This window comes from Etheostoma cragini, chromosome 14 (assembly GCF_013103735.1).
Source record: "Etheostoma cragini isolate CJK2018 chromosome 14, CSU_Ecrag_1.0, whole genome shotgun sequence".
Taxonomy (NCBI): Eukaryota; Metazoa; Chordata; class Actinopteri; order Perciformes; family Percidae; genus Etheostoma; species Etheostoma cragini.
In genome coordinates this window covers 23,017,952-23,032,894 of record NC_048420.1, presented here as the reverse complement: position 1 = coordinate 23,032,894, position 14,943 = coordinate 23,017,952, and the positions used below count along the sequence as shown (strand labels likewise).

Here is a 14,943-nt window from a genome sequence, read left to right as displayed (position 1 = left end):
AGGTCACAGTGACTCAGCCTGGAGCAGTGAGCTCTGCTCTGGGAGGCTCCGTCTCCATCAGCTGTAGGACCAGTCAGGCTGTTACACACATTAACTATCTACAGTGGTACCAACAGAGAGATGGAGAAACTCCTAAACTGCTCATTAAATATACTAGCACTCGACACTCAGGGATTCCAGATCGTTTTACAGGCAGTGGATCAAACTCTGACTTCACTCTGACCATCAGTGGAGTCCAGACTGAAGATGCAGCAGTTTACTACTGTCAGAGTTATCATTACATCAACAGTCAGGCTGTGTTCACACAGTGAAAAAGCGTCGTACAAAAACCTCCCTCAGTCAGACTGAACAGAAACTGAACTGACTGCTGCAGCTGGAAGCTACTGCAGAGACTGATACACTTCACTGAGGACACACACACACACACACACACACACACACACGTTTGATAGTAAAAACTACAGAGTTGACTTCTGTTGATAATCAGAAGTTAAAATTCACATCACTCCAGTTGTATTTACAAAGATTGAGTAGAAACAGAACCAGTGAGATCTTGTATCTCCATGATTTATTTCATTGTAAATTGAACTCCTGGTTTCTTCCATCAAGAAATGCATCATCTCGTCATCTCAGACGTCTCATCTCAGAGTCCCACGTCATCAGATCAGCAGCAGCTTTTCTTGCTCCACTCACTCCTCTTTTACATCTACACAAAAGTTATATCCACAGTTTGGAGTTCTTTAAAACATTTTACTTCAGTAAATGCTCTTACCAAAAGAAATAAAAAGACACAAGCATTTAAACACTTCATCAAACTACAAGAAGTACAGAACATATATTCTGAGCTGCTTATGTGTGTGGAGCCGTGCAGATAATTCTGTTTTTATGTAACAACACTAATGCTGTTACACAAATATAGTGGACGTGGATTATGTTCATAGTGATCAATACACAAAATATATTTGAGAGATTTTAAAGAAACTTCCTTTGTAGAAATAATGTCCTTAGGCCTGTACTATGAAACCATCTACCAGAGCCACATCTTTTACATAAGGAGATCAAACTATAATTCTTCATAAATATGAAGAACACAGACACGGTTTTACAGACATTACACAATACAGTCGCTGCTTCCTGAAACAGGAAAGAGAACCAGCAACATAATATCTGATGCTGTAAATGTTGACATCACAACGCTCATCAATGTCACATCAGGCTCAAGATCTGACCATAATTATGCTTGTGCTTTCTATAAACTGTCGTTACTTTAGCCTAATATTTCAGTTACAACCCTGGCAGTGGGAAGCAATCATGAGAGCAAATGAAAAATATAGAAATACAAATCAAAGCAATGTGTCACCTTAGCAACACACGGCTCAAGAAGCAGACAAATAGCCAACACGTAATTCTCTCTGCTGAAAATCTTTCATTAGAAATCCTGGTCCCGACCAGGTTAGGTGTTCAGTACAAGTTACCTCAGCGATTTAACCCAGTAACAAGTGATCCATCCATCCAGGTTACCTCGTTAACGTGGTAGTACAGGCCTGGCATGTGCATGCATCTCAAATGAGAACACAAATGCACATTGGCTGTGTGATGAAGACTGTGCAGTTTAATAGGTTTTAATAATTCTAGAGAATCAACTTCACCCAAATTTCCAATGTAATCCAATCCAATTTCTCAATTTCTTTATGCATTATATCATGAATAATTGATAAAGTCAGTGTTGTCAGCACTGAAGAGGAAACACCCTGTCCCTGTTGGAGTCAGTCAGAGCATTTCCATAGAGAGCCACTTTGCATCAGCAGCACCATGCTCCAGTGCTCTGGGAGACTTTATAGTCCTGAGAGTTGGACACTGGAGGACTGACAGCTGTCCTTCATGACAACAGAAGACACAGAAATCCTCCTCATCAAAAACATGACTTTGATCTCCGTCCTCATCTGGACTCTCCTCTGCTGCTGCTTCACAGGTAAAGTCCAGAGAATCAAACTCCTCTCCTCTATGAACATCCGTCCCTCTGAAATGAAGCCGACTAAACCATGACGCTGCTTTATGTTTTTGTCTCTGTGTCCTCAGAGTCCAGAGGCCAGGTCACAGTGACTCAGCCTGGAGCAGTGAGCTCTGCTCTGGGAGGCTCCGTCTCCATCAGCTGTAGGACCAGTCAGGATGTTTATAGTTCTAACTATTTAGCCTGGTACCAACAGAGAGATGGAGAAACTCCTAAACTACTCATTTACTATGCTAGCTCTCGACAATCAGGGATTCCAGATCGTTTTACAGGCAGTGGATCAAACTCTGACTTCACTCTGACCATCAGTGGAGTCCAGACTGAAGATGCAGCAGTTTACTACTGTCAGAGTTATCATTACATCAACAGCCAGTGGGTGTTCACACAGTGAAAAAGCGTCGTACAAAAACCTCCCTCAGTCAGACTGAACAGAAACTGAACTGACTGCTGCAGCTGGAAGCTACTGCAGAGACTGATACACTTCACTGAGGACACACACACACACACACACACACACACACACACTTCACAACAAAAGGTAGACACCATGATCAAGTTTTTACAAAAGATATGTTTTCTAAAAGGGTAAATTAATTAAAGGGTTAATTTAAGTATTTTGAGTATGTGCTGTGGATCTCAGTAAAGGTAATATCTACACCTCTGTTTATATTACCATCTAGTTAAAAAGAAACAGGCAGTTTTGCATTTTCAACCAATGATTCATGGTTAATACACAGAAACTACGGTACATGTTTCCAGGTAAGAAGACACAAGATAAAACAAATCATTTGTAAAGTATTACCTTGAAACCAAAGGGACATATTTGGAACATAAAGGGTGGATAAATTTCATTATTATAATGTTATTACAATATTAATTTAACTATATTACAACTACCCAGCTATACATATGTTATCATTGAACCATAAGGAGGTTGTTTTATTGTTGTATATTTGATTACCAAAATCAACCTGCCGGGCTGAAGAGGAGGTGCAGATGGGTTTGTAGGAAATGAGAAAGGAAACCAAAATAATCTTCAGATTTTAGTTACTGTAACAGTACAACTGTGGTCTGTGGGAGTTTCACTCTGTTGCACACATGATCCCATGTGGGCCATGCTGCCGCTGGAGTTTCAAAGTTGAATACTTTATTTAATGGTGACATCTTCTGGTCCAGAAATGACATTGCACATGTGTCAGAGAAGCTCTGGTGACAACAGATGCAACCCAGCAGTCTGGGGAATAAACCTTTCTTAAAGAACAGACTTGATTTCTCTCAAATATTCGCTGATTTATTTCTTAGTTTTTCATATTCTTTAACTCAAGGTTTTAGTTTGTATTTTTTTTTTTTACTGCACTAAGTGCACCTTACACACTTTATAATACTCTATTTACATTATCTACAGCTTTATTAATAATACTTGTACATTTTTATTGATATTCCCAACTTGTATATATTTTAAATTTATTTCATGTACAATATATTCTGTATGTGTGCTGTGTGTCTGATATGTTGCTTCTGCAACGCTGGAATTTCCCATTTTTTTGGGATCAATAAAAATCTATCTATCTATCTATCTATCTATCTATCTATCTATCTATCTATCTATCTATCAATCTATTTATCTTTTTAGTTGTTGTTGCCTCATCAAAGTCAAATCTAGTTGGATAAAATAAAACACAGCCAACGAATTATAAACCCCATCCAGGAACAAGGTGGAGCAGCAACCAACAACTAAAAACTTTAAAGCCATATCATATTTAACACCATCTTAATGCCAAGCTGAAAATCAGTGTTTCATGGAGTTTCACTGCAGCAAGGCGAGAATACAAACAACTGGAAGTCAGTAAGCAGATGTTCAGGACAGAACACAATGCAGCCTTTTGGGAAAAAAGGCAAGACGTGACAAGCACTATTCACCGGGTGTTGGATTGAGGAAGAGCAACATGGGAAACTACTCTTTACATTTAGGTTCCAAAATACACTTCTTAAATAAAGTCAAAAGAAAACACTATTTCCAGTGGTAGCGTGGCTTAAACTGTATATATCTAGGTATTTATATCTAGATATCTAGATAATTTTATTTTTCAGTTTTCTAGACACTGTATATTTATCACTATACAGGCTCTGCACACCCATACAAGCATTTATTTATTTCCATGTATATAGCAAAATTTCTTTACTTTTTCTACGGTGTTTTTAATTGTTTCTGGGCTGTATTGTTTTCCTAAGCTGTGAATTTGCACGTCTTTTCGTATCACATTGTACTCTGGAATGACCAATCTTCAATCTTTCATCTTAAAATCTGGATAGAAAGCCTCTCTCTGTGTGGCTGTATACAGGAATATCTTGCACACACCTATGACCTACTGCATGTTGCATTGTTCTGTCCTTACAGGTGAATCTAAGCAAACAAGAGTAACATGAAAATGTCAGTCAATCACAGTATATACATGTCCTCACGGTCCGGGGGAAGAGGTCTAATAAGGTTGATCCACCCAGAAGGCACTATGACTTGTCTGAACAAGCCCTGTTAGAGAGAAACACAGCATGACACACGCATGCTGGAAAACATACTGTATATTCCGATAAATCCTCTAAAGTAAATAAAGGTCAGAGAACGGCAGAGGTCTTGGGTAAATAATGTGGCACAAGAGAGTGACTTCAAGCCACCACAAGTACAGAAAACATACAAGTTGGCCTTCATAATAAAAGTCAAGTCGGTATTTTTCTGTTTTTTGCCATTGGGTTGCATTAACTTTGACAATGAATGGTGGCAAATACAATTTTCTTTTATGCGGTTTCATTTTTTTTTTAAGGTAATTTCTTTATATAAATCAGTGAATACTTGCGGTGTGTTTGTAGGTAAATATTGGTGTATATATAGTATATATATGTAGGTATATTTAGTTTGTATGTGGACATGTGTATTTGTTATTATTTTTATAAAATAACAGTGGGGGAACTGTTTATTTTGCCTTGTGATTCACAATAACTCATATCCCCATTCCCCATTCCCCATCAAAATCTAAATTGAGAATTTTGTGAAATGCTCTTCAGGATGCAAAAAACTGTATTTGAGTGAAAACGGAGAAAAAAATGCTTTGGGTTGTTTGCATTTCTATCAACCAATCTCAATTGTCTTGTGCAGCGCTATAACCTCGGGGGTGCCAATATTCTTCAAAACTTGCCATTTTCAGCATGTAGCATGCTAGCTCGAAGTTTGTTGTTGTTTAACTGAAGCGAACATTATACACCGAATCAGGCAAATGGCAAGCAATTATGCACATCTAGTCCAGTATTTAATATTTAATCATTTAATATAATGGCTAATAATATGACACTGATAGGTGCAATGCATTCTAACCTGCAAAATGGTTAGCCTATATTTGAACATTGTCCTGTTAATACTTCTGTATCTTTTACTTATGAAACATTTTGAATGCAGGACTTTAAATCAAACACTTTTACTGTGATTTTACTAATTTCAATTTAGTGAACTAAACTTGGGGAGCACATGTGCATTATTAGGGCTTTTATTTTGAAACATATAATGGGATTGCATTTGACTCGCTCTGTGGTGCTTGACTCCAGTTTAAACCAGGGACTGTTGAAACAGGGAGAGAGCAGCTCAAGGAACTGACTCAGAGCTTGACTGGGAGTTTGTTTCTCACTTTTAATCTGCAGTGAAACTTTTTAAACACCTAATTTCAATACTTTAGTTTCTAACATTGCTGCAATGTCGTCCAACGGGAGCTCCCTGGCCTGCGAGGGGATGTACTCCAAACTGATAGACGATGAGGGTGAATATGACGATTTGAACCGCAGGCCAGATGTGAGACTCAGTGGTAAGGACTCAACAAACAATACAACTTCAAGTTTTTAACTGCTGCATCTTAATAGAGGAATTAAAAGCATTGTTTTTGCTATTTTAAGGTCTCAATGTAACTTAATATTTTGAGTTCATGTTCTTTTTGTCTTTTATTGACTTGTCCTGCTTGCATAAACATGACAACTCAATTATCAGTTACCTTGTCTTGAGCATGTAACTTCTAATTTTAGCATTTCAATTAGTTTAAAATAAGAATCTAACACAGGAAAATAGCATAAAGTTGTTCATATGGGTGACAGGTTAAATGGTTTCACAATTTTTCCATTTATTTCTAATGTATTGATTAAAGCTAACTACTAGCTTCTGAAAGGAATTTAAAAACATGGTGATAAATTGTACTGCACTATGATGAACAGGGCTTACATGCTGAGGTTATGATGGAGAGAGTAGAAAATCTCTCTTTAATCGAGTGCAGACAAACTTCAATTTTAACTTGTTTGCTCCCTGAGGGGAAATGATTAACCATCTGGTATGGTTTCACGGTTAAGACGAAATCTTTTAGTTCTATACAGAAAGACATATTTCATTTAAAATGTTTGAATAAAATGTTGAATAGACAATGACCAAGATTGCTAAGTATCTGTGTTTATATAAAATTATATACTTCAGCAAAGAGCTGCAGCAAATTTTTGACTAATCAATTAGTCCATCAACAGAAAAATAATTGAATTCAGACTAAAGATGAATTAGAGCCCGGGTAGGGGAGGATTCCAAGGTATATATATGTATTATCTGCATAAAAATAGACATTGAAGTACACATTAGGAGGTACATCTATGTGTGTATGTTATGTGCATACAATTGTAAAAAGCAATGGGCTAAGAATAGACCCCTGTGGCACTCCATTAGTTATGGTATGAGGACAAACTGTAATAATCAGTTTAGATTATACTTTATTCATCCCACAGCGGGGAAATTTCCTTATTACAGCAGCAGCATTTTCTACTATAAGAGCAAAAACAAACTAATAAACAAGTAAACACACAACAAGCAAACAGCAGACAGTGAGCAGAAGGTATGACTTATTGTAAGCGACATCAAATAAAGGGTTCGTAAAGTGCGGTTGCAATGGTGCAGAAGAACAATATTGCAGTGTGAGTAACGTTAAATTAAATTGAATATGTAATTAAAATAGTTTAGCAAAAGTAGCTAACCATAAATAATATTGAAAAGGTAAGTACTTTTAACTGAAAAAAACATCATTTTGAATTGAGCAACATTGTTTTGTGTTGTATAAGGGGAAAGAGTGTGTTTCAGGGTTCGAAACTTGACTCAATTACTCAATATTGTGGTTATTTAACATTAAACATATCAATATTTAGTATCCAAAAAACTTGGTTTGTTATCTTCATCCTAACACCCATTCCCCCTTTGCCACCTCCAGCTCACCCAGTATCTCCGGTCATGGTGATGCCCAGGCCGAGCGGCCCAGGGCCCTACCGCCTCCTCACCTTCTGCCTGGCTGCGCTGTGTGGCGTCCTGCTGATCTCAATCATAGCTGTCACCGCACACTGTGAGTACAGACACTACCAAACGAGATTGAAGACTAATTCTACATTCATTTGTGTGTTAAAGTAGTCAACATGTACCTTGTAAGAATGTGTGTATTGTGCTTGAGTTTAGAGCAAATGTGCTGACGTTGATTTTCTTTTAAATCCACTTAACATTTGCCCTGAAAGTCATTATTTTTTTAAGTTAAATTATGTATATGTCCTGTATTTTGCTCAATTCTGCTGCTACACTTCTCCCTTATGCAATGTCTACACAGTCATTAGTTCAGTGTTGGTCATCTGGAGACACAAGTGAATATTTCGTGAGACTAAACAGGAAGATGTTAAATAATAAATCCCAGTAAGTCCCTCATGCCTTTAAAACTGAGGCAGAGACATTGACATGAAAAATTGCTGATTGTGAAGAGTTTTATGTAAAAAAAAAGAAGACAAAAAAGAGGATCTAGTGGTCTAAGCTTTGCAACACTCAGGCATGTTTCCCAATAGTATGCCAGATTTTATACATATTTAGTACATGTGATTGTGCTAATGTTGAAACATCCACACAGTCAGAAGGCTGACAAGCTGCTTTTAATGAGCTCGTGAGCTCAACTTCTGCCAGCTGAGCGAAAGTGAGACAACATAAGCAAAGTTTAAAGTGAAGATTTGAAGTGTTTTCTATGTGATAAGTAGGCTGTAAATACACACTTAGGTTTGACAATATGAAAAAGAAATAAAATACAGTTGTTTATTTAGATAACTATATGATTTGACACTAAATTTCATTATCTAAGAAGTGCAAATGATGTGATAATGAACAGTGAGTGTATAATTGTGGATCTTTAGTTTTCTGTTTTTTTCCATCCAGTCCTGCATGAAAACACATTGCATTTACAAAACTCACCTTACTTTGATTATTAGCCATCATTCAGTTTTTCCTCACCTTTCAGGTAACAAATGTAATAAAGCTGAATGATTAAGTCTGTATAGCCTCATATTTCACACCTGAAAAGCCTTCAGGAGTACACACACAAACGCTAAGCAATGTTCTGCTGAAGCAGCCTTAGCAGCTGCTAAACGTACAGTGTGTATAAAAAACAGTTTTAATTGTAGGTTATATTTAGAATATTTTTACCGCTTTACCTTGCTGTCAGAAAGTCCTTTACCACAAGAACTGAAGCCGTTATCTCTGCTCTGTTTAAAGCAACCAGAATTCTTTGTCTCAAGATGTTCTTCTTAAATTATTTTTAAATTGATTATTAACCCTGTGTTGTCTTCCATTCAAAATTGAAAATCAATACTTTTGTTGAGGCTTTTAATCAACGTTTTGAACTTTTTCTCACTTTTTCGTCCTTTTTTTCAACACATTTGATGTTTTTTTTCAATGTTTGTCATTTGTTGGATGTTTTCAACACTACGTAACACTAACTTATTAATTAGTTTTACAGTTAATTTGGGAACTCATGGTCAATAAACCTCATTTATAGGAAATTATACCTAATGTTTGCATTAGAAAAAAAGAAATTAGGAATTATTGAGACTAAAATTAAAGGAATGGATGTTGATGATAATCACAGACTCAAATATGTCAACTTTAACTCAATACTATTTCAAAAACACTTCAATTTGTTTTTCAAATGCTATAAAATTGAATAAGACGCCCCAAAATTAATGAAAGTAGAGATTTGTACTTGGCAAAGAGCGTTGTGGGGAATCAATAATGTTATTTTGGGGAATTAAAAAGAACATTGCTATAGGAAAACGGGTCAATTTGACCCGTGGACCACATGAGGGTTAAAGTTTACCATATCTTTTTATTTAGTGGACCATTGCTTGTTATGTTCCACAGATAAGAACAAAACTCAGAGCGATGTTGAAGGGAAGTCCGAGATGCAGCGGCAGGACGTAAACACGTCGGCTCTGACCGCCTCCGTCAGCAAACTGCAGCAGGAGAAAGAGCAGCTTCAGCGAGAGAAGGACGAGCTGCTGGCCAAACTGGCCACCAAGATGACTACAAAAGGTAAACAACTCCACATCTGGTACTATGCATGTCAGCTTTTAACCCATACAGTAGAGCCACTGTGACCGTTTGAGAGTAAAGTCTGCATTTGAGATGTTACTGCGCTGCTACTTCCCATTTGCCTAATCTCGCTTTCCGCGTGCCATCAGCTCCCACTGTGATCAAACCTGTGACGAAGGCCCCTATCGTCTGCCCCGTGGACTGGCATCTCTTCAACAACAGCTGTTACTTCATCTCCAGGACCACAAGGGATTGGCCCGAGAGCCAGTCGTACTGCCAGAGCAAAGGAGCTCACCTGGCCATCATCCACACGGCAGAGGAGCAGGTACAGCTGCATGGTGGCAACATGACGATCACAATGCTGCCATTATGTTGCGTGGAACGCCGTTAGATTTGGTGTCCGTTGTGTGAGACTTCTACAGAACAAATGTGTTTTAACATGCAGAGCATCTTCATTTTCTACTGAGCTCGGCAACTCCGTTTCTTTGCTACTGTACCAGGTTACTTCACTCACTTTATTTACTTATTACCAAACTTAAATGGGTGGTTCAGAACTTTGGACATAAGACCTTATTTCCAAGTTAGTCAGTGTGTTTTTCTATTAATGGAGACAGTTTTCAACACTTTTCATCCAGTTGCAGAGTTTGCCGGTGCTAGGCTAGCACAACTCAACAGTATCTGCTAGCCTGCCATTAAAAACAGTCCAATCCCTCACAGTACAACGAAGGTAAATTAATTATAACGCCAGACTATCAAGGTATATGTCTGTTGATAGAATAATGTTAGAAATTAAAACTAAAAAACTAAATTGTGATCCACTCCTTTAAGAGTTGATTCATTGTGAACAAACACATTTCATTAGCTCAAATAAATGAATCCATTTGTCACTTACAGTATAAACCACAAACGGCATTGAATGTTAACTGTTAAAGGCCTGTGTTATTCTATACATATCTTACACTCAATAAACCCAGGAAAAACACAAACGTGTTCAAGCAAAAACCCAAATTACAAGTACGAACCTTAAAATTAGCATTATAATCAACATTTATTCAAAGGTCAGGCATTGAGCTTTCTTTGTTGCACAAAAACCATCATATACATCCTTGCATTTACTTACATTTCCTTTGTGTGTGTGCATGTGTGTGTGTTTCCTCTCAGACGTTTCTGTGGAATCTCCTTCCCAGAAGCCACTGGAACGCCTTCTGGTTGGGGATCACTGACGAGCACACAGAGGATCAGTGGAAATGGGTGGATGGCACCCCGCTGGTCGAAGGGTAAGTCCACTTCTTCATCTGAGACTGTCCTCCCCATCTTCACCTTTTCCCCTGTATTTACTCTGATGTTTACTTCTGAAAACTTAGTCAGGCTAGCAGGCCCAGCAGGAGGCTGGTTAGTTGATTTCATAGTCGTGAGATGTCCTTAGAGATCGTCTTGCTAGCGTAAGCTCATCTTCTCCAGCGGTTCCTCTGTGTTTCCTTTGATGTTTACACCAGAAAACATGATCTATCTGGCTAGCGCGCCCAGGCTAGCGTAGTCAACAGGAGACTGGAGACTTCCTTTCCCAATCCTGATGACGGACTCGTAGCCACATGCCATCGCCGCCCAATGCCAACCACAAATACAGCAACATAGCACAACTTATATTTGTTAAAAAAAAAAAAAAGACAGTTTAGCATTCATTTTGTGGAGCAGACGTAGCAGCAACTGGAGAAACGTTGTGCCTTCTAGAATGAAAAATGACTAAAAAAAGCTGTTCACCTTGATAAGATAAACATATGGATCAGACACATATAAACTATACGATACTATACGTATACTATACAAGAGAAAACTATACCCCAAACTCAAAATGGGCTGCAAAACATTCATACGTTTACAACTAAAAGTTTCTCACTCGTTAATTAATACGAAGAACTTGACCAGATATTAAAAAAAAAAAGACACAACATGTAATGTAGCCTTGCAGAATATGGAGACTCCCAAAATCTAGTGAAGAGCTTCAATACGATAAACAGTACATTTCTGCAGGTTCACTCCTCTAGCTCCAGACTGTTTGGACAAACACAGATCGACTGACCATTGGACCGCCGTTGAACTTTGACCTCTCGCATACCTACAACACTCTGGCTCAGGTTTTGGCCTGCAAGCTGCACAGTGATGGTTGTTAGCCAAATAAAAAGTGATGTGGCCACAGGGAAGATGCAGCCTGCAGAGGGGAAAAAGGCAGGGCAGGGGGAAGTAGACGAGGAAAATTATTAAGTGCAAACTACAGATTACTTCATGAAAAGTAATCTGTGTGAAACAAGAAGTATTGCATAGGATTTTCGTTTGGAAGGAACAAAAAAAAGGAAGTGAAGTTCCTGGACACGACTTTTAAGCCACACTAGTAGCATGGCTCGAGGGAGGCCGTTTTCAATGGGCCAGTATGCTCTACTACTTTCTGCAATTTTCTTAACCCACATGTTGTCCTCGGGTCAAATTGACCCGCTTTCCTATATCAATGTTCTTTTTAATTCCCCAAAATAACATGATCGATTCCACCCAACGCTCTTTGCCAAGTACACATCTCTACTTTCATTAATTTTGGGGCGTCTTATTCAATTTTATAGCATTTGAAAAACAAATGGAAGTGTTTTTGAAATAGTATTGAGTAAAAGTTGACATATTCCAGTCTGTGATTATCCATCAACATCCATTCCTTTAATTTTTGTCCCAATAATTCCTAATTTCTGCTTTTCTAACTCAAATTAGAATAATTATATTATAAAATAATAATTTCCTATAAATTAGATTTATTGACCATAAATTCCAAAAATAACTGTAGAACTAAAGTGAATAGGTTGGTGTTACGTAGTGTTGAAAATATCAAAGAAAAAGTGACAAACATTGAAAAAAGCATCAAAAATGTTTTTTTTAAATCAATAAAAAGCCTCAACAAGAGTTTTGATTTTCAACTTTGATGGAAAGACAACACGAGGGTTAAACTGACGATGCAACATTCACACCAACTCTACACTGTGATTGTGTAGAGACACGAGTTTTAACTTCTCTTTCAGCTCTTGTTTCATTCTTGGCCCAACTATTTCGGTCACTTGGACACCCGAGAACAACACTATTAATATTTTCCAGGATAAACTGTTGGGAAATGTGTGCAGTCTAACCCTAAATTAAACCATAGCCCATCCTTCCCTCTCTCAATGACCGTCAGACTGCTTTTCTCTGGTATATTCAGTGTAAACTGAATTTTTAGGGGTTTTGGACTGTTGGTTGGACAAAAAGCTACCTGAAGACACATTATCTGTTGCATGTTGAATTTCCACCTATTTTGAGGAGGTTATGTCATGGTTCCCTTTTTTTTCGTCTGTCTGTCTATCAGCAGGATTATGGAACAACTACTTACCTAATCTTCTTGTAACAAATTAGTTTTCACTTTATTTAAAGGTCCCATGGCATAAAAAATTCACTTTATGATGATTTTTTTAACATTAATATGAGTTCCCCCATGCTGCCTATGGTCCCAAATGGTGATAGGTGTAAACCGAGCCCTGGGTGTCCTGCTCTGCCTTTGAGAATATGAAAGCTCAGATGGGCCGATCTGGACTCTTGCTCCTTATGAGGCCCCTTACCTCCTCAAAAGCTACAGACTCAGAAATGGTACGTCCTAAGGTCAGCTGATTGTGGGACTGGCTCCAATGGCTGTACTTCTGCACCAAGGCTGAATTTCGAGAAAAATACTTCAGATACAGTATTAGGGGACCACTAAGGTCTATTTAAAAGAGACTTCAGATACAGTATTAGGAGACCACTAGGGTCTATATAAAAGCGACTTCAGATACAGTATTAGGGACCACTAAGGTCTATATAAAAGAGACTTCAGATACAGTATTAGGGACCACTAAGGTCTATATAAAAGAGACTTCAAATACAGTATTAGGGGACCACTAAGGTCTGTATAAAAGAGACTTCAGATACAGCATTAGGGGACCACTAAGGTCTATATAAAAGAGACTTCAGATACAGTATTAGGGGACCACTAAGGTCTGTATAAAAGAGACTTCAGATACAGTATTAGGGGACCACTAAGGTCTATATAAAAGAGACTTCAGATCTAGTATTAGGGACCACTAAGGTCTATATAAAAGAGACTTCAGATACAGTATTAGGGGACCACTAAGGTCTATATAAAAGAGACTTCAGAGACAGTATTAGGGGACCACTAAGGTCTATATAAAAGAGACTTCAGATCTAGTATTAGGGGACCACTAAGGTCTGTATAAAATCATCCAAAGAGCACCATGTCATGGTACCTTTAACATTGTGATATAAGGCCATGGTGGATGTCTTTGCTCTCCGAGTGCTCTTCTATTTTACAATTGAATCAACATGTATTTTAGTAAGTAAAGTAAGTACAATTTCTTAGTAGAGCGCTTTTCTCAAATACAAATCACAGGATCCTTTGCATTTTAATGCAAAGCATCAAAAACACAATCCACCACTCAGATTACAAAGTAATATATGAACAAAAAATGCAGACAGGTCAATCAAAAAGTTTGTTGCTGTAACATAAATCTATTGTCCTTATTTAAATGTAAATGAACAGGGGAGTATTGGTAAGTACAAAAACAATGACAAGGAGTTGTGGATGTTCCAGTTGTGAGAAACAGCTGGCGGTGGCATCCAAACAGCAGCTCTGAGCAGCGTTATGTAACTGCTGTTAAACTGCTGCAGAGCGCTGCAGGTGACCCTAACCTCTGACCTCTGACCTCTGATATAAACAAAAGCACCTGAACTGTCGACAGATACATCTTCTTCACCATCGGCCAGTCTTAATGTTTGGTCCTCAGTGTGTGTTTTAACTCTCCAAAGTTCTCTTCCTACCTTGTGCTCAACATATTTTCTAATAATCATCTGATTTCTCTTCCTCATTTTGAAAAATGACTAACCTTTTATCCTTCCTTTTTTTGACCCCTACATTCCTTCCCTTCCTCTTTTCCTGCTGAGATGTTTCTTATGTTTTTCCTCATGTTGTTCTGGCTCGGCTCTGCTCAGATGATTTCTGAGTAATTTCACATCGTTAACCTTCATCTTTAAACCCCTTAACCACTTTTTAACTTATGTGTTTATCTCCAGACTGATTTTCTGTTTAATGATCTGATATGAACATTATTTCAGTATTGAAGAACTTTTAGTACACCAAAGTGATATTTCTCTTGCCTTAATAAATAAATGGATGAAATTTTTATTTAAAACCATTTAATCATTGCATTGTCCTCGGGTCAAATTTAACCCATTTAAAAAAAAAAGTCTTTATCAGAGAAGTGGGTTTCTTTCAAACAAATTTTGAGAAAAATAACGCTGATTCTTCCACACAACGCTCTTCACAAAAATAAATGAACAGCCCACTATCTTCTTTAATTTGGATGTTTTATTGAATTTTGTAGCGTTAAAAATAATGTACGAAAGAACATTGAGAAAAGTGACAAAAATGTCCGCAAAAGCTTCAAAACTATGGGGGGGGGGGGGGGGG

At 37.8% G+C, this 14,943-nt stretch overlaps 1 protein-coding gene and 2 gene segments (V, D, J or C); 2 read left to right on the top strand and 1 right to left on the bottom strand.

Moving 5' to 3' along the window:
- Positions 1–12,105, bottom strand: part of LOC117956455 — a 23,589-nt gene extending 11,484 nt beyond the window's left edge. Inside the window, 1 exon segment of the C gene segment in view lies at positions 12,079–12,105. Within this exon segment, the coding sequence occupies positions 12,079–12,102 (24 nt within the window).
- Positions 1,831–2,407, top strand: LOC117956453. The segment is given in 2 exon segments: positions 1,831–1,972; positions 2,080–2,407. Coding segments are annotated over 2 exon segments (414 nt in total).
- The window catches only part of LOC117956451 (CD209 antigen-like protein E), a 10,017-nt gene continuing 684 nt past the window's right edge, over positions 5,611–14,943 (top strand). Inside the window, exons 1-5 of the mRNA XM_034891530.1 lie at positions 5,611–5,859; positions 7,288–7,416; positions 9,243–9,413; positions 9,563–9,738; positions 10,575–10,690. Of these exons, the coding sequence (XP_034747421.1) occupies positions 5,751–5,859; positions 7,288–7,416; positions 9,243–9,413; positions 9,563–9,738; positions 10,575–10,690 (701 nt within the window). The 5' untranslated portion in view covers positions 5,611–5,750. The remainder of the gene's footprint in view (positions 5,860–7,287; positions 7,417–9,242; positions 9,414–9,562; positions 9,739–10,574; positions 10,691–14,943) is intronic.